At 40.3% G+C, this 19,017-nt stretch overlaps 2 protein-coding genes across 2 annotated transcripts in view; one reads left to right on the top strand and one right to left on the bottom strand.

The window, feature by feature from the left end:
* The window catches only part of LOC133978731 (versican core protein-like), a 41,485-nt gene extending 34,935 nt beyond the window's left edge, over positions 1-6,550 (top strand). The window contains exons 6-12 of the mRNA XM_062417034.1: positions 1,142-1,255; positions 1,357-1,470; positions 3,075-3,233; positions 3,498-3,580; positions 5,495-5,639; positions 5,814-5,996; positions 6,109-6,550. Of these exons, the coding sequence (XP_062273018.1) occupies positions 1,142-1,255; positions 1,357-1,470; positions 3,075-3,233; positions 3,498-3,580; positions 5,495-5,639; positions 5,814-5,996; positions 6,109-6,266 (956 nt within the window). The 3' untranslated portion in view covers positions 6,267-6,550. The remainder of the gene's footprint in view (positions 1-1,141; positions 1,256-1,356; positions 1,471-3,074; positions 3,234-3,497; positions 3,581-5,494; positions 5,640-5,813; positions 5,997-6,108) is intronic.
* A 4,972-nt stretch (positions 6,551-11,522) lies between these two features.
* On the bottom strand, positions 11,523-18,560 carry LOC133978763 (hyaluronan and proteoglycan link protein 1-like). The gene is made up of 4 exons (XM_062417078.1): positions 18,405-18,560; positions 13,706-14,050; positions 12,212-12,511; positions 11,523-11,976 (listed from the first exon to the last, which is right to left on the bottom strand). Exons 1-4 carry the CDS (start codon positions 18,493-18,495, stop codon positions 11,687-11,689), a joined length of 1,026 nt encoding a protein of 341 aa, XP_062273062.1. The 5' UTR covers positions 18,496-18,560; the 3' UTR covers positions 11,523-11,686.
* Between the last annotated feature and the right edge of the window lie 457 nt (positions 18,561-19,017).

Genomic DNA, 19,017 nt, shown 5'->3' with positions numbered 1-19,017 from the left:
GTCCTTGCCACTGCTGCTTCAGCAGAAGTTTGGACAATTGAACCTACTATTGAACAGGTTTCGGGAGGTGGAAAGATTGAGCCATATCCAGAGACAGATGTACAAGTAATACCTTCTCCAGATGGCAGTCTTTATGAAAATGAAAATATAAATGATGAGACCCCTGATTATGATAGTGTGGACCCCAGCATGGTGCAGTCAGATCCACAAAAAAATGAAACAACAGCACCGAGAGCGATAGCAGTGTTCCCTACGACACCACCTGCTGTTTTTCAAACATCAGCCAGTCAGCCTTTTGACTCTGAAGAAAAGGCACCTGTAGTAGCAGAAGCTATCACTGTCATGCCCTCTTCCTCTACTCCCATCAGTGCAGCTTCCTCCTCTAGTCTTGATATAGGTTCAGAAAGCCGCAGCAACTTAGAGGAAAACCTGACCACAGCGACCATGGTTAAGCTGGATGGTGATGAGGTTGACAACAGAACCACAGAGTTTCTGTCTGCCACGACAAAGTCTCCCTCTGTCTTTAGCACTGAGTCTGGAAGTGGATCCATCAGTTTTGAGAGTGTGTCTGTCAGCTCTGAGAGTGGGTCTGGAGAGTTGATGACCACAAAAAAAAAACCAAAGACTGATGGTATGGATAAACAGTCTCTGACAGCAGATGAAATCCAGACTGTATTCAAGGTAGATGCTACCACAGCTTCTGGAATGGAGTCTGCTAGTGTTGATAGCACATCTGGGGAAGAGAAAGTTGGGAGTGATATCGCTCCTCATACTGAAAAACCCACAGTGGGAGTTGTGGGTACTACAGATTTCACAACAGTGACACCAGCTGAAGTACAAAGCCAGCCAGTGTCAGTTGCATCGGCAGCCCCCACTCCGTCATCTTTCTCTTACAAGGATGAGCAAGTAGACAGTAACCTAACTGCACCTCCACCTCACACTGGAGGAGAACCACCAATAAAACAGGAGAACGCAACTGCCCTACCTGATACAGGACCCGATTTGGGGCACATTGTTGTTGGCGAGACTGTTGAAATTCCAGGTACGTTTCAAATGGCTTCCATTGGAATACAACGAAATGTGTAAGCTCGGAGTAAATTTAATTTTAACACAATGTTATTTTAATTTCTTTTCTAAACAGGACTTAACTCCTGTGCGGAGAACATTTGTCTGAATGGAGGATCTTGCTACAAGACTGGCAGCATTCTTAAATGTAGCTGTGCTCCTGGTTACAGCGGTGATCACTGTGAAACAGGTAGAATACCGTACCTCAAGATTTCCTCTAATCAGATCTCACAGCCTTGAATTTCACCCAAGACGCATCATTTAAAGTGTCATTGTCTTTTTCTCATGTAGATATTGATGAGTGCCATTCGAACCCCTGCCGCAATGGAGGTACATGTGTTGATGGGCTGGCTTCCTTCTCTTGTGTGTGCCTCCCTAGCTACTCTGGGCTGTACTGTGAGGAGGGTAAGTTTGTGTTTAATTTGATGGAATCTCTCCATAACCTCCCTCTGAGTATTCCGTTTCAGATTAATAAAAGCTTTTCATTTCATTACTATTGTAACTGCTTCCAATCATCCATCTAAACTGTCTCAACTGCTTACTCTATCTGACCTGATATTCTTTCAATTGAAATATTTTGGGCAGGTCTTTCATTTGATAGTGTATTTAGACACTTAATGTAATCACTCACCTGAGCCCTGGGGAAGTAAGCCAAAAAATAGACAATGAGTCATTCAAATTTGTGACAAATCACAAAAATACAATTTAATCTAACTGCATGCAACAGAGTATTATCTTCAGGTATCTCCCAGACATTAGCTGAGTCATGAATACCATCTTTATCTCTTCACCACAGTGACTTTTTGCAGTCTCTTTTTAGTGTTGCCTGGAGTTCCATTGTTTCTGATAACACCTGGGTAACCTCAAGCACCCTCCCGCTTTATTTTCCATGTTTCAGACACACAGACCTTGACACATATTCAGTGTACCATATCTCAGACAGTTGGGGCTTTTAGTATACACTGAAGGTATGCTAGACTTCAAGTCACTTCTTTATATAGTCATGTAGGACAATGAGAATAGAAATTACTCGGTAGGCTACTTACTGAGGAGCTAAACTAATCTACACATGGCATTTCAGAAATGGAATGGATACACTTATACTAAAGCTTCCATTCCTCACAATTTTTTTTAAATTTTCCTTAAGTTGCACTCTACTTTCATCTGTCTACACCCTAAATTTTGTCAGGATCTCATCAGTGAATCACACCCAAATTGTGTACTCAGACACAGCTGCTGTCTGAGAAAGCCTTGCCAGGAGAAAGGGTGTAAAAGTAACTTGAAGAGGAACAACCCAGGGAAGGTCCTGCCTCTGTTTTTGTATGTTAGTGTTCTGAAGCTGGGTGGGACAGACAGTAAACTAAGTTGTTGCAGGATATGTTTAGATGCACAGTACATACACGCATCGTCAGTAGGGGAAAGATGAGGGTGTTATCAACATGTAACTGGAAAAACCTCTAATCTTTGTTCAAATTATGCAGAATGGGTACCCATTTGGAGATCTAACCTTAGTGCAACCCAATTTTACATACATTTGATATATTAAAGTCTGCATGGCTCATTCTCAATTCCTTTACCTATGAGTCTAACTGTAATTTTGAATTTGAATTTAATTTAACTCCGGTTTTTCATTGATAATACCTGTAAAGTACGTTGTAAAAAGCACCTCCTTGAGCATAGTAATAATACCTTTTTATTTTGCCTCCTTGTCCTCTTCTGGTGCTGATGGTAGGGCTTCTACTAACCTATCTCATTGTTCCCCTTTCATCATGATTAGATACAGTAGTTGCAGATAACAGCAGGCCTCAGGGGTCAATATACTCAGGTGTGAAGAGTAGACACAGTAGATTAGATGATGTCATGGATTATACAATAATGTTGTGAGGTTAATAGATACGTGGATGGAAGTTTGAACACATGGCTGTATGAAAATGTTAATGCATTTCATCTGTTGAAAATCTGTCAAAATTTCTATATGCCTCATTCCCTCATGCATTTTTTCCCATCAGATACGGAAACATGTGACTATGGCTGGCATAAATTTCAGGGCCATTGCTACAAGTATTTCCCCAACAGAAGAAATTGGGACACAGCTGAGAGAGAGTGCCGCATACAGGGGGCTCACCTCACCAGCATCGTCTCCCACGAGGAGCAACTGTTTGTCAATCGTAAGTTAAAGATTGTAGTTGGAGATAACTGATAGAAAACATGTTTAAGTTCCAGTCTTTAAAAACTGCATAAGATTTAAACAGTATAAGATTTCCTTTCAAGCCACACCAAATACACACATGCTGGAAACCTGGTTCAGGCATTAAAAATGCAATTTGCTATCTCTCTTTCCTCTTCGATTTCTTTAACTGAACAGTCCTAATAAGGTCATATGGCCGCAGTGAAATGTAATCTGCTGTGTTTCACTCTACCCTGTATGGCAGGTCTTGGACAGGACTACCAGTGGATTGGCCTAAATGATAAGATGTTTGACAGCGACTTCCGCTGGACTGATGGCAGCCCCATGGTAAGATAGGTTGCTCTCTCACATATTTTTTTCTCAACAAACATGGCACAGAGACAGTGTAAATATTTTGAAGTGATGCCGATGACAGATACAGTCATTAAGGGTCAGCCGGTCTTTTCAGGGGCAGTGGTGATTTTCTCATGACGTATTCTCCTCTGCCTCATACCGCTACACCCTGATGGGTGACTGCTCTGGTAGTAAATCTGATGTTGAATATGGCATAAGGCACCATTGAATACTTTTATTCAGAGTGAGCCCAGCATGACAAAAGCAAGAAGATCATAATCCACTATTAAAAATGAAGCAAGGGAGAGAAATGCACATTGCTCATAAATGCAATGTATATAAAGCTGCACACAAGTGGAAGCGTGTTTGTTGTTGTGGTTTAAGCTGTTGAAGGTCCCCCTCACTAGACAGGAAAATGGCTAATTACTATGAGCATCCGTGCTGTACAGACTGATGTCCTCACTTCAAAGATAATCCTCCAGGACCAGAGACAGGGGAAGCATAGAGACAGCCTGGAGGTTAAAAGATAAGCAGAGGCCGCCTGTGGAGACCCTTGCTTAGCTGAGAGATTGAGGGGAGATGAGGGTGTGAGTGACGTTGTGTGCCGGGAGCCGGGCAGGCGTAGACAGGTATGGTCCCTATTCAACCCACACATGCATCAGGAAGCCCAGCCACCAGGCAGCCACCCGGGGGAAGGGCCACCAGGCAGGCTGACAAACAGATGGGCAGCATCTGTGTCTAGCAGCAGAAAGACAAAAAAAACTAGAAGCAGTCCAGGGGGTCTGGGTGGGTGGTCAGCCCCAAAATAAGTCTATAAACAATTGATTGAAAAGTTGATTAGTATTAACAGACAGGCACTTCAACAGGAATATCTTAGTGTGTGTGTGTGTGTTTGTGTGTGTGTGTGCGCGCGCAGACGCTCGTGCATGTGTACATGTGTGCGTGGGTGATCAAAGTTTGTTTGATTATTTTAAGGAGGATGCAGGCCTGCTGTGCAGATGATGAGTTACACATTTGTTTTAACATGAGTAGAGCTGAGCAGGAAGTCAGTGTGTGTGTATGTTAACCATAATGATAGAGTAGCAGAGCCCCAGGGCATGAATGGTAAAGTGGGGGGGTCACAGCTTTGAAGAGACTGTTTGAACCTAGAATGCACTGAAAGACCGCAGGTAGCATCACTTGCATGCTGAATGCCCCACAGCACTACAGCTGTGTGTATACTGTATACATGTGTAAATGACCAGTACATCTGTGCATCTGTGGAATTTTGTGCCTGCAGAGTTGCACGTGCAATGCAAAGTATGCAGACTGTGTGATGTAATAACATAGCACTTAGGTTTGTCTGTTATCACAAAGCCCTTTAGTCTTAAGGATAGATTACCTGTAGCATGGATACCAATCATGCCAAGTATATAAAATCACATCAGTGTGGGATTTGATTCATCGTCTTCATACTGTATAAATGCACTGGTCTATACTGTGTTTCAGAAACCTGTTTTTGGTTATATTGTGGCCTAGTGTAAGATTTGCAGCATAATGAAGCCAGCAGTTACCTGAACATTTGAAGGCTCATTTTTTTAATGTTTTGGTGTTTCTTGTGTAAGTTAAAGGGAGTATGCTAGGGTCCCTCAGAGCTGAATCATGATGAGGTCACTAAATTGCTGAGTTCAGGTTAGCTCATAGAAACACACATTTTCTCCCTCTTGTGGCCATTAATAAAATCACAGGCATTCAGTAAAGATGGGTAAACTGCTGCTACAACAGCACTGGATCTGTTGTTTTGGGCTCACTTCCGAAGGACGAAGTGAAATAGTGGTAGTCTTCAGTGTAATGCTATTCTGAGCATTTAGCACATAATAACTGCTCATAAAATATGTTATAATGATAAATATATTGCTGTTATTGCAGCAATATGAAAACTGGAGGCCCAACCAACCTGACAGCTTCTTCTCATCCGGTGAGGACTGCGTAGTGATGATCTGGCATGAGGATGGCCAGTGGAACGACGTTCCTTGCAACTACCACCTCACTTTCACTTGCAAGAAGGGCACAGGTAAAAAGACACTTACTTTCCTGCTTTACCATTGTATCATCATCTAACTGGTTAGAATTGAAGTCATTTTAAGAAGGAATGAAACTCATGAGATGACTTGTAGCATCATGGAAATGAAGACATTCTCCAGTCAAAACTCCTTACTTCAACGTTATTGTTGCTTCTGTGTTTCAGTGGCATGTAGCCAGCCCCCTCTGGTGGAGAATGCACGCACCTTTGGTAAGATGCGAGAGAGGTATGAGATCAACTCACTGGTGAGGTACCAGTGCGGCACAGGCTTTATTCAGAGGCACGTCCCAACTATCCGTTGTCGTGGGGATGGACGGTGGGATATACCTAAAATCACTTGCATGAACCGTAAGTACAAGCAAGTATTGCTCTGAAAGGATATACATTTTTCTGAATGTTTTATCCAGTGTGCACGTCACCATCACTGTCTGAAGGCTAATTTATCACTTTTCTCTCACAGCATCAAGCTATCAAAGGACCTACATTAGGAGACATCAGCACAAGAGTCTTTACAGCATCAACAACCTAAAGCAATGGCCAGGTGAGGCCTTACGCTTTCACCATCAGCGCCACAGGGGCCGGAGAGACAGGACTGGACATAAGCGGAAGAGACAGTGATTGACATGCACTGTAACATGGCACAGCTTCCCCTGAGATGAGAACACATGGCTGTCACTTGTGTGGAAAAAGGAATATGATTCTCAAAGGAAAAGAACAAGAGAAAACTCATCAAAGAAAGCAAGAGGATAACTTGCTGTTTTCTTGTATTTTGGATGATGATGGAATCTTGACTGAAGTGTCTTTTAAAGAGATGTTGATACATGACTTCTCTTATCATGGGCACTGTTTTATAGCAACACCTATGTGGATAAAATACTTTCAGCTGGCTACTGGAAAAACAAAAAATACACCCATCATTTTTTTATTTGCAGAAGTGTTTTCTTTGGCATTAGGTTATCGAATATTACCTTCATGACTGTTGTCTAATACCTTTGTACACCAACTGTGCTATTTAAAATCACCCTAAGTGTTTCTTATTCACTGAAAAAGCTGTTGAGAAATTATAGCGCTTATGTTATGTAAAGGAATTCATTATGTTGTCGTGCTGTTTTAAGCTGGACTTCATTTTAATGAGCATGCATGTATGTGCACATACATATATTGAAATCCTCCAATTTTAGTATGCTTATTCTATGTCAAGAGATCCAATTTCTCATAATTCAAATGGAGACATCAGTGGCAGTGACCTGATTTTGAAAAGGACTCGTAGTTTATTATAGCAGAATATCATATCACATACATACAACTGTAAACTTTTTATAAAGAATCTTTCACCACTTTTCAAACTTTAATCAGCAGAGGTACAAATGCTATTTTGAACCATGGTTTCATAGCATTGCCAGTAGTAGTGATTCAGATTCCAGATTAATGATAGGTGTAAGTCTGGGGAAATTTCACTAAACAGCTCGTTTGACTGCTGGAGACCTTCTTTGTGGTGGCAGCTTTCAGTGTATGAAATAACTACCTTTCATGAGCTCCAGCCTTCACTGGATGTCATTGATGTCTTGTCAACATCACGAATCAAGAATTATTATTTTTTTAATTTACTGATGTTTTTACATAAGATTGCATTCTAATATGAGAGATTGCTCTCTAAGTACGGTACTTATCAATAAAGCATTTGTCTATCAACTATTTTAAAATGAAAGAAGGGAATTGTAGCTCAAGCATCCTGTATTTTCTGCTCAAATGTTTTCAGTGTATAACTTACAATGTGTTGCTACAGCATGTTTACAGTAATGGGAATGCTGTTCATAGCCTAATTACACACCAAAGAGTCTTCCGGTGTTGCTGCTGAGCTGTAGCTAGTGGTAGGTTTCTAGGTGCTGCTTTCTTCTGCAGACTTACCTTTTCTGTCATTGTGGTCAATTGAAATCAGCCATTGAGAGAATGTATTTTGTGAAACACTCAAAACACACAAAGACTTGAGCGTAAGGGCTAACATAGTTATAATTTATTTTCAAGCTGCTCTTGGACTTTTTAATTGTTTTATATCCACAGGAAAAATATGACGCTGTCACCTGGCCCAGCAGTGCTCTTAATATATTTTATTTTATGTTCAACAGGAGACACAATCACAGACTGTCTAAATGAGATGCATTGAAGAGTCAGTGTTACTTAACAATACAATGGATTTATACGTTTTGTTTGTTTGTTTGTTTTTTACATGTTAATGCCAGCAGTGGACCAAAAAAATATAAATAAATATGGAGGGCCCCTTTGGCTGCAATAATGTTGTTCTGTAACATTAACAAAATATTTGTACATGTGAATGCATTTTTTTAATGGAAAAATGTTTTTGTTTTATCTGCTTGTGAATGTCTGTGTGTGTGTTTCAGCCTTAATGTGCACATAATATCATTTTATATTTATAACATTTGTTTTTCATTTTACAATGTGAATGTCTGGGATGTTTGTGAATTTTTTTTAAAGAGATCAAACTGTTTTTTTCCTGCTTTAAATCACCAAAGAAATAAAATAAATATATGAATATTATATACTAATAATGTTTCATACAGACTTTTTAAGAACATGTTTGGAACATATATTGGAAACATGCTGTGTGGCATTAGTGTTCTGCAACTTCTTCTGTTTATGTAAGCTTCCTCTAGATGTGTTGGTACTGTGGTTTCACCAGCAGGTAGTGCTATCAGACCAAGCCATGAACCACAATGTGAGCCAGCTCAATATCATGGAAAATATAATGTTAATAACTCAAAATTAATTCAGTGCATCACAAGTATGAATTTCTCATCATGTGTGAAGTATTAGACATGCTCTAGAAGCCTCTTGGGAGACAAACAGGGTACATTCACGGGGAGCAGATAGGAAGTGGCTGTGAATTATAGCAAACATATGGAATAAATGTTGGATTAGAGCAAGTTACTTTCAAGCTGAAATGGCCAATGCAAGAAAATTCTGGATCTGTATAATTATACCACACCACAGTTTTTGAAGATTTTTTGTCAATAGTGTGGCTATACTATAGCTTCTCATTTTGAATGTTAAACTGTTTATATACATGACGGTGTGTGCAAAAAGCAGATGAATTTCCTTGGGGTTAAAACAGAAGCTTTTTGAGTACATTACCCTTTACCAGTATTCCCATAGTGCCTCCTTATACAACAGTCAGTTGAAGTTCACATTGACACTCCCTAATAGCACAGAGCATCATTACCAGGGAAATAATATATCTAGTTGGTCTTTGTGTAAGTTTGGGTTGCTGTTGTTTTCACTATGACTTCCAAGTCTGTAATTAGGGCAGGCTTGACTTGTGATTAAAGGCTGCTCCTGGATACCCCAGTGAGAATAAAACCTACAATCTTGCCTCATGAAATGCAGATGTCTCTTGGGTGATCAGTGGAAAAACCTGGACTTTTCCATCCAGGTCTCTATGGGATTTAACAGGTTTTCTGGGTTTGTTTTGCAAAGGAAATGCACACTGTCTCTTCCTGATTTCATAGGCATGACAGGCGCCTCAGACTCTGTCTGTCTCTTTTTTTGCAGAGTGTCTATCATTCACTCATTACCCTGCTGTTTTCCTCTCCCATGTAACCTAATCTGGGTACCTGTGAGTGACAAATGAGGGATGTGCCACCATTAGACTTGCTGATATACAGTGCAATATTTGATTGGAAGAAACCACAGAAGCAAACTAAATGAAATGGTCATTACTCCTGCAATACCAAAGATGATGGTTGTCTACAACAGAACATTTTCATCAGTTTTTACTGTTTGCCTTGAGCATAAACAAACTCAGAGACAAAAAAAGCTCACCTCATGCCAATAGTGTGTTGAAACAAATGTTTTCTACATTTACCAAAAGTGTGTACTAGCATAGTTTGCTCCTTAGATTTTAGAGAATTTAACATTATTATTATTTCTATGCTGAAAATAGTGTGGAAATCTTTCTTTTTCCCCCTGTTAAAATCTGCTGCAGGGTCCACCTAACAGAGAGTTTGCATCAATGGACTTTTCACCATCACATTTACATCTGTCTAGCATTTTACTGCTGTATCAACCTAAATTTGACCCCATTCCCATGCATTCCCACAAGCAGCCTTTAAGACTGGGCTACTGTTCCCTTTGTCCAGCTTGGTGGTGGTCTGCCAGCCTCGCACTGAATAAATAATGCCAAAGAATAAATAAATGTGAGGAGAGTCCTCTAATCTTAAGTCCTCTCAGCGACATGGATCCATGCCAGATACATGGCCCCTAATTTGGCAGCTTAAACAATACTGTGTAAATCTTTAATTAAAACTCTGTATTACTGCATACAAAACATGCTGATTTTGTTCCAGTGGAAATTGAAATGCTCCTTGTTGTTAAAACTGCAAGTAAAAGGGACGGTTTCAGAAATGTATTTAAAAGTTGTTTTCTTTATTTCAACTTGTTTTGTTGAAAAAGGTACATGGCAATGAGATACAAAAAATACCTTTACCTTTTTTCATGCACAGGTGTGTAAAAAGTTTTGTTTTTACAAACAATGCATTACTATATTACCACGTGTAACCTGCAGAAAGTACCATATGTCAGTGCCTACGGTTAGACAAAGAAATGAGCTAATGCAACAAAAACACAAAATTGTTACTGAAAGCTATAAAAAATTGTGCTATCATCTGTTTGTGGCACAGCTTTAGATTACCAGTTCTGTATGTCCAGAATATGCTCTCTTTGGCCCACAAGAATCAATTAGAGCCAATACACAGTATACCAATTGTTTGCTGGTTTTGATTCTTTTCTACTCCAAAATACTTGTCCACATCACTCACTACAGCATGACTATCAGTGAATCCATATTTAGGAGTGCAATGTATCATTAACAGCTCATAACCTCAGTAACAATTTGTGAAATTGTCTCAGCAGTCAGAGTGGATTTCCATTCAGCTAATCCATTTGTTAGTTGTACTTGTTACTACTGTAAAATTAGATTCTCTTGTCTATCTAATTGCTACTACTGTCAGAAAATCAGGGGGTATATTCAGGGTGTTTTCAGGGCAGAAGGAGAAATTTGTTCTTTCTCTGCATTCATTAGTTAGGTGAAGTATTACTGTTTTGTATGTGCCAGCTGTGTATAGTCCAGTAACAGAACTAAAAACTATTCTTCACAAATAACCTGCAAGTGACTGAATCTGTATTTTTCTTTTTTTTAAATCAAACATTATAAACATGTAAAAAAAAACAACTAAAAAAACAGGTAAAAACATTATGTTCAAATGATCAAACTGCAATGGGTTACAACACTAAAAATGTCTTACACATTGTAATTGGGAGTTGATCTAATGGGAGCTATTATTGCAGAATAGGTCACAGTCCAAGACATTTTACATTCACTTGTTAAACAGTAAATTTGATCACAGCTCCTCAGGTTGAAAAGCCTTTTTTTGCAGTTAAAGTGGTGAAAACGAACACATCCAACCCTGAGGATAGAGACATTCAGAATACTCACTGCAGTATAACATGTTGATACCCATAGCTTAACTGCGTTTGCGCTCAATAAACTCATGACTGTGTTCAATTTATGGTGTTTCTATTAAGTGATAATTGATAATTGTATCACATTGCTAACTAACATCTGCACATGAGCACACCTGCTCTAAACCTTGAAATTCACACATCTAATAATACTGTGGAAGACAAACCAAACTTAGATGATGTCTCTGAACCATCAAGTCCATGTCTCTGTCACTTTAACACTGTTGCCTCTTACCCAACAGTCTGTAAAATTTATGAATGCACAGTTAGAGAAAAACAAAACTCAGTGGCTACAAAATATTTTGTCAATCATTGCATATGGATGTAAGATGTACAGTATGTGTTCTCTAGGAGTTAAAAAGGGTTATCACAGTTTCTGAAAGGTATTGAAATCATGCTAGTTAAGATCCAAAGCTTACATGCTTTATTGTTGATTTTACTGGCTGTGGTTTTTTGCTGCTCTTTGGTGGTTATGGCTTCCCTACTCAGCTACATATCCCCCCTCACTGATCAGCCTTGAAGCAGTATACGCCATAGATCTTTTCTGTCTTGTCTGGGAATCCGACAAAGCGCACTGCAGCTTCTGTGGGGCTGCAGTTCTTGCGGGGCCTGGAGATAGGGTAGCGGACACTACCATCAGCCAACCAGCCAGCATCGCAGCGATCGTAGCCTTCAAGCTTCCAGGCAGAGTACATGTGGCCCACCTTGGCGATCTCTGCACCGTCATCTAAGCATGCCTGCACAGCCTCGTCAAAGGTCAGCCTCTCTGGCTGGACCAGCCAATAGAAATGTCCTAACAGCAGAGAAAGCAAAATGTGGTCAGGGCAAGAATTTCCTAGATACAATGCTTCAAATAGCTGTGAGTAAATTTCCAGCTTTTTCATATATTGGCCTACCAAGTTATGCCACACATTGCAAATGTTTAACAAAACCATGATATTACAAAGTAAGTGTGTTTCCTGCATGGTCCAATCGTATACCACAAGAATACTAAATAAAAACAATGCATAAACAAACTAAATACTCACCATTCAGTGCAGTAGAATGGCAGAACACATCATAGCGGCTCATCTTGTCACGGCGGCCATAGTTTCTGACGCCAGGCCCGTTGTTGGTGCCACCGCAAGGCCCTCTGGGATTGGTGATCGGATACTGCACTGTGCCATCATCCAGCCAGCCAGCATTGCACCAGTCCAGGCCACCTTTAAAGGCCACATACAGCTGGTCGAAGTTAGCGATCATAGCATTCTGGTCCAGGCAGGCCTGCACAGCGTCTTGGAAGTTCAGGTTGTAGCGACCCACATTGGGGGAGTATGGGAACACAACACCTGAGCGAGGCAAAGACAAAATTAACATTATAACATGTCATAATATTTGTCTGAATGGAAATCCATTCTCATAAGAAGATGCCAAATTAACATGATATGGCCATGTATATAAGTTCACATTGTTGCACTGTACACAATCTTGCTGAAACACAGCAATTCAGGCCTGTAGATAGGTGAGGAATGTGTGCCTTGGCTTCCATTGCTGTATCTCCAGGGAATCCAGCTTAGCTGCCATGCAATATGTTTAGTTTTATGTTACTGAATGTAGGCCTATTATTCACTCAGGTCCACCAGCTTGCATAATGTCAGCGTTGTCTCCAGAGGCTAGACTATGCTAACTTATTAATTTAGTGCTTGTCTACCCCTTTGCTGGGAAGAAAAGATCATCTAATGCACACTAGGTGTTAAGTTCTGCTTCATTAAAGATCAAAGCAAAGGGCTCTAAACTGCATCCAACAAGAAATATTTAAATAATAATTCAAAAGTGAATCCACACATCAGTGCAATCTAACTCAAGGGAAATATGCTAGAGTGCACATATTTGGTTAAAAAACATTCTGTTCATACTACTTTTGTCTAAAGTTACATGTGCGTGCCTAGCCTCCACCCAGATTAATCCTTCATACATGTGGAAATCTATCTACAAAAGGTGGGTGGGAGGTGCCCTTTTATGCAGAAGAGCTTTAACATGCTGCAGGGATTTAATGTGTCGCCATGCAAGGATTCAGAAATCCTTGAATAAATATGTAGATAACCCTAGCTTGCATGATAAGCAGATTCTCTTTGCATGGCACATTTGAGACGGAAAACAATTTAATGATTATAAAATCTGATGAGTAAGTCAGATGTCTGAGGATGTGGACCAGAAAAGATGGAAATGTGTTTCTGTTTACTGATGCTGAACAGTATTCAAATCTAATCATGACTAAATGACTGCAGTGGTTTGGATAAATCAACACAAGCTGTCTGCTTTTTTCTTTTTCTTTTTCCACAAGAAAAAGAGAGATGGATGTTTTTCATTACTAGAAACATAAACATTGTAATGGAAGATGGTTTATCTTGAACAATGCATCTCTAACGCGGAACAGATACAAATATGGTTTGATTCAAATAAAATATACAATAATGTTATTATATATATATATATATATATATATATATATATATATTTAAAAGAAAACAAACAGGATTTACCATCAGTAAAGCCAGCTTGCACCTCTAAGAGAATCTCTAGCACTGTGTCTTCCATCCCACTGATGATCTCACAGCGATACCTTCCCATGTCATCCATAGCGATGTCAGTCATTACTAGGGAGGCATCCTCATCATCTTGCTCCTGCAGAAAGACACGGTCCTCAAAGCTTCCATAGGTCTTCTTGTGGAACCCCATAGAAGACAGCACATCCTCATTCAGAGCCTCATCATCCGCTACCTTGGTCCATTTGACTCGGATAGCAGTGCTACCAAAGAAATCGCTGTCTTTGGCCAGGAGCCGGCAGGGCAAGGTGACATTGGCACCAAGGTCAGCAATAACCTTAGCTGGAAAAGATTAGAACATAGCAGTTTGACGATAAACCTATGATACTTGGATATTAACACATTAACACTCGATGAAATGCCTATCTTTCATCTGCTCCATCTAATTTGTATAAAGTATGTAGGTCACCCAGCAAATAACAGGAAAAGTTAGCAGATAACAGATTAAATGCAGAATCTTTAAAATGTCATATTTACAAAACAAAATGGGGGTTGTCCTGCAGATTCTTTCTTATTCCCTTCTTGTACTACTGGTCTATCCATTTCTCTTTTCTAAGTGGGCCACAATTTAACTTTAAACAGCAGGTCATTTTTGTCTCAACATGGGATCCCACTATCTCCCTGACCTGTATATTCAGACCTCACAGGGTTTGCTTAGTTAAGGGGACCCTGACTAGCAAGGGGTGGCCTGTGCCAAGTAATTATAAGCACCAGATGGACTGATGGACATAACCCCTGACCCCTATCACTACAGGCACACCCTTGAACAATCAACCTTGTAAGTGGATTCAAGGTCTGCAGTGCACAGGAAATGTAATATAATGAGGTAATTACTTAACTGAGTAAATCATTGTGTTTAAATTGGCTTTTTAGATATAAGTAGTCTGCAGACATAGCAATTAATCGTATGCTTTTTAAGTTTTTGGCTGAATCAATCTCCAATTTAAATGTAGTCCCTTGAGTGTGTATTACATCCGCTGGGGGAAAAAACACTGGGCTGCTGTTTTTTACTTATCTTCTACCCACTTATTTAATACGGATGATCTGTGACTAAAGTAGTCTGTCTCTTCTCTCTGACCGGTGGATGCCAAAATTTGTTCTTAGGCGCCTCACTTTGAGCGGCCACACGAGAGTCATGACTGGAATACTGTGTCACTGGCCCTTCAATAGGGAAAACGTTTCCCACATGGCCAATGCAGGAAATAATTGGAGCCACTGGCTTGCTGCCTTCCACTCTGATCAACCCATAATCTGCCCCCAACACACACATCCACACACAGAGGAGTGACACTGAAACAACTTCTAATCAGCCCGTGCCTAAACTGTCCCAATCCTCCATTCTAAACACACGGTACACGCGTGTCTGGACCTTGTTCAGCGGCCGTAAGATCATTAGTATTGAGCTCCTCTGCAGAAGGATTTAATTAGCAGAAGTACTACTGACAGACCAAATCTACCCTTCAATCCTGCCTTGTGCCACTTTTTCTTCCATCTCTTTCATATTGCTGCATATGCCAGAGACTACTGCTACCACGCCCAGTAGCCTCATTCACCTCTTGACTGGTCAGCAACATGCCAGGTATTTTACGAGCTAGGAAACACCCTTTGGCTGCTGCTAATTACTTATTTAATTAAGCAGTACAGAGTTTAAAAGCAGTCTGAGAAAGATTCCTCTTTGCCCATTTCGTCAGGTATGACTCAATACTTTGCTGTGCCTCGTTAATTCTCTGCATGGGTAGCTGTTGCATGAAGTGTTATTGAAACCTGAGGGACCCAGAATGACTAAACTGCTAATCAAAAGCTCTGGCAAAGGTGAAGGCAATGGTGACATCAACACCACCTCACCATGTGCGATGCCATCCAACATTTATGCCTAAAAATTTCCACATTTCTAATTCATACTCAGGAAATGAGAAGTAGTGGAATAAAGAGTTTCACTGTACATTCTTATGGAAATATTGTTCTATCCAGAGATGAATCACAATCTCTGGATGTGCTTTGTAATGTGAGATGGAGGGAGGGGATTGATTAAACATCAAAGTGCCAACATAATGCAGAGAAAAGAGCTTGGACTGAAATATAGAATACCTGACCTAAAACCTTAGGAACTCCTAGACATATTTTAGAAATACTGGCACAACCTTGAAAGTAATGATGCCTGAGAGACAGCAGTAGCAGACAGAGAGGCAGACATGTTGAAAGTAATTCCATACTCTTTCCTGCTCCTGCAGACACATGTCCCACAGGAGAATGTGGCCCCGGCCATGTGGTGCACACTACACTCATAAAGCAACAGTCTGTTGTGTGTACTTAGCCTTCTGGGAAAAGAAGGAAACCTTTCTTTTCTTTGTCGCACCTCAGACCACATCCTATTTATATAAGACTCTCAGAGGTTAAAAGGTGTCGCATTTAACATACAAATGGTCCGTCAAAATAATTCAGAACCATTTCTATCTGGACATTTTGTAAAGAGTGTTGCTGGGAATGAAAAAATAACAAAGGAGTAAATGAACACATGTTTATGACAATAAAAAAGCTCTGCAGCTGGAGCCAAGACCTACTGCCATTTTATGAGCGAGCACAATTTTCTCTCACTCTGTAAAAAGCTGCATTAGCAAGTGATTGGAACCATCTGCTTCTTTGTAACACCAAATTGTAAATTAACAACAACAGTACAATGTACCAAATGTACTCAGTGACCTATATATTTTAAAACCACTACAGTGTAATTATGCTGTTAAATCCAAAAACACTGCACTGTTTTGGAATTCAATTTATTGCATGAGCAAAATGTCTAATTGGCTGAAATCTCTCCTCTATGAAAAGGATGGAAATCTGCAGAGAGCAGTGGCTGCATGTTTATATCAGCGTGTGCACAGCCACACCCTCTGACAGAGCAACTAGAGATGAGATACATCATCTCATAGCTTTTCTCTCCTCTAGTGCTCATCCGCTTGTGTCAATATGGAGAAAGAATTAACAAGCACAGCTGGGATAAACACAGCAGGCCAACTCCTACACACTAATTCCAATAAACTCTTCCTCATGCATAACAAGCACAAACATAGAGTGTGGGTGCAGATGGCTCACATGGGTACACAAATGCAATCTCCCGCACAAAATGTTCAGGACAATTGTCACCAGAGTAATATGTTAAATTTCACTCAAATTTAAATAACACATATGCAATAGCACTAAACATGACATGACTCCATCAATGTCTCATGCCCTAGCCTGAGCACATTTGCAAATCATCCCCAGCCTCAGCCCATTTCAAGGCAAGCCCCTTTTCCCACCCAGCCCTTGCAACTGGGCCAAGTCTCAGTAACCGACAGCCACAGTAAGCATTAGACTTAACAGACTATTACCTCACAGGGAAGAACAGAGTCATTTGGCTGCTGTTCAACATGGGGCTCTATACGTTTGGCTGTGGGTCGTTAATCTTAACTTCGCTCCTGTCAGACCACTGCCTGTTACTCTGGCTGATTTCCAAAAGCTCCCAGTGCCAGAGTGAGTCAGTAGGTATAAGTACAGGCAACTCCCCGTGAACAGACAGAGAGTATAGCTAATAAAAGGCTACACTGTACTGTATGGAACAATGATTTTGAATTAAGCCAATGCTTTTACATAATGTAGACAGTGAGGTGCATGCACTGTACACACACACACACACACACACACACACACCTGTGACATCACTGGCCAGTAGAAGTAATTTCAGTGTTTGGATAAAAAAAAGCATCATCTCCTACCAGAGTGAAACTATTTTCCCTGCAGACAAGCCATTTCCTCCCGTCTTGGAAAAGAGAGAGCTGAGACATCCCTAATTTGACATTTACTGAGTCAGCTTGCAGGGCTGCTGAAAGCGCATTCAAAATCACTCAATACATATGACATGAGACACTGCTTTCAAGCTAGCCATTTTGTCTTCTCTCACCGCAGCAACCATCTCATTGTGTCATCTTGCAAGCAGGTGTGAATTTGAATTAGAACAGCCTCATGATGGAATGCAGGCAATTGCTGGTAAAACTTATTTCTAGGTTTTCATTTTATGTCTGCAACAGGGAGAAGAAGACAGAAAACTGATAAAATGACAGAAAAAATGACAGAAGGTCAACACTTTGTGCAGGAAATTCCTGAATATTTTTGCACTCTAAGAAGAATTTATATCCAAAAATTGCTGAGCACTACTAGCCTATTTTCAGACCCTGTGGCACCTGTGACCCATTTTAAGAGTGCACCCAGTAGTATTAGTGGTGTGGTCCTCATTTAGTAGTGTGGGCAATAAGCCTTAATGAATGACTAGGTGATTTATTCACCAGCCAGTCCATGCTGTGGTGGTCTGTATGCAGCAAGTCAATGAGTCAATGGTGAGTCACACTGCATCTGTGCATGTGCTACCCCAGAGACGACTCAGTTACCTATTGCTACAATGACCCTGTTGTTAAACCAGCTTTTGCTGTGGTACCACTTTGCTCAGGTCCCTTACATTGCTCATCTGTTTGTCCCTTTTCTTTTTCTTTAAGCATGTATAAACACCCACACCAACATGCATTCATCATGGATGGTAACAGTTCATTCAATCAACATATTACAATATCATAACTTTTTTCTCTTTTCATGAATTGAATCTTACCTGATAGTGGTGCTGGGGTGCTCGTCACCTGACTGTACACATTGCCAGCCAGGGTCAGGGAGATTATGGTGATGCACAGCAGACCTGTCATTGTCTCTTTCTTTCACACAAAGGGCCCTCTACAATGAAAATATAAATATAAAAATGTAAAAGAAAAATCTGCACTTTGTGACCTAAGCTGTAAATATTTTAGGAGAGTTGAATTTTATCTTAGAATGTTATTAAGTTTCTTCTTTTTTTAATTTTCTTTTAATTTTAATTCAGCCTCTTCCTATCTGTGCAGCAGCAGCCTGTGGTGCTACTGGAAAGTTTGGGCTTCTCAGAAGTCCAGACAAGTGCCTTTTATTGAATCCTTGCATGGTTGAGACCACTCCCCCTCCCCTCAGCCCATCACCATGCACAGCTCTATACTGGCTCCCCTTTGCCACATTATGTATGAAAAAGTCCCTCCTGTCCCTTGGGAAAATGGGGGGATACACCAAAACTCCAGTGAACAGAACTGCAGAACTGCAGCACTTGAAAACTTAAAACTAAAAACTTAAACTGTGATGATTCCAGTGATTAATACAATTCAATTCAAAAATACACAACATTTCGGTGATACCATTAAAAT

Source organism: Scomber scombrus, chromosome 4 (genome assembly GCF_963691925.1).
Source record: "Scomber scombrus chromosome 4, fScoSco1.1, whole genome shotgun sequence".
Taxonomy (NCBI): domain Eukaryota; kingdom Metazoa; phylum Chordata; class Actinopteri; order Scombriformes; family Scombridae; genus Scomber; species Scomber scombrus.
This window is presented reverse-complemented; position numbering and strand designations above follow the sequence as displayed.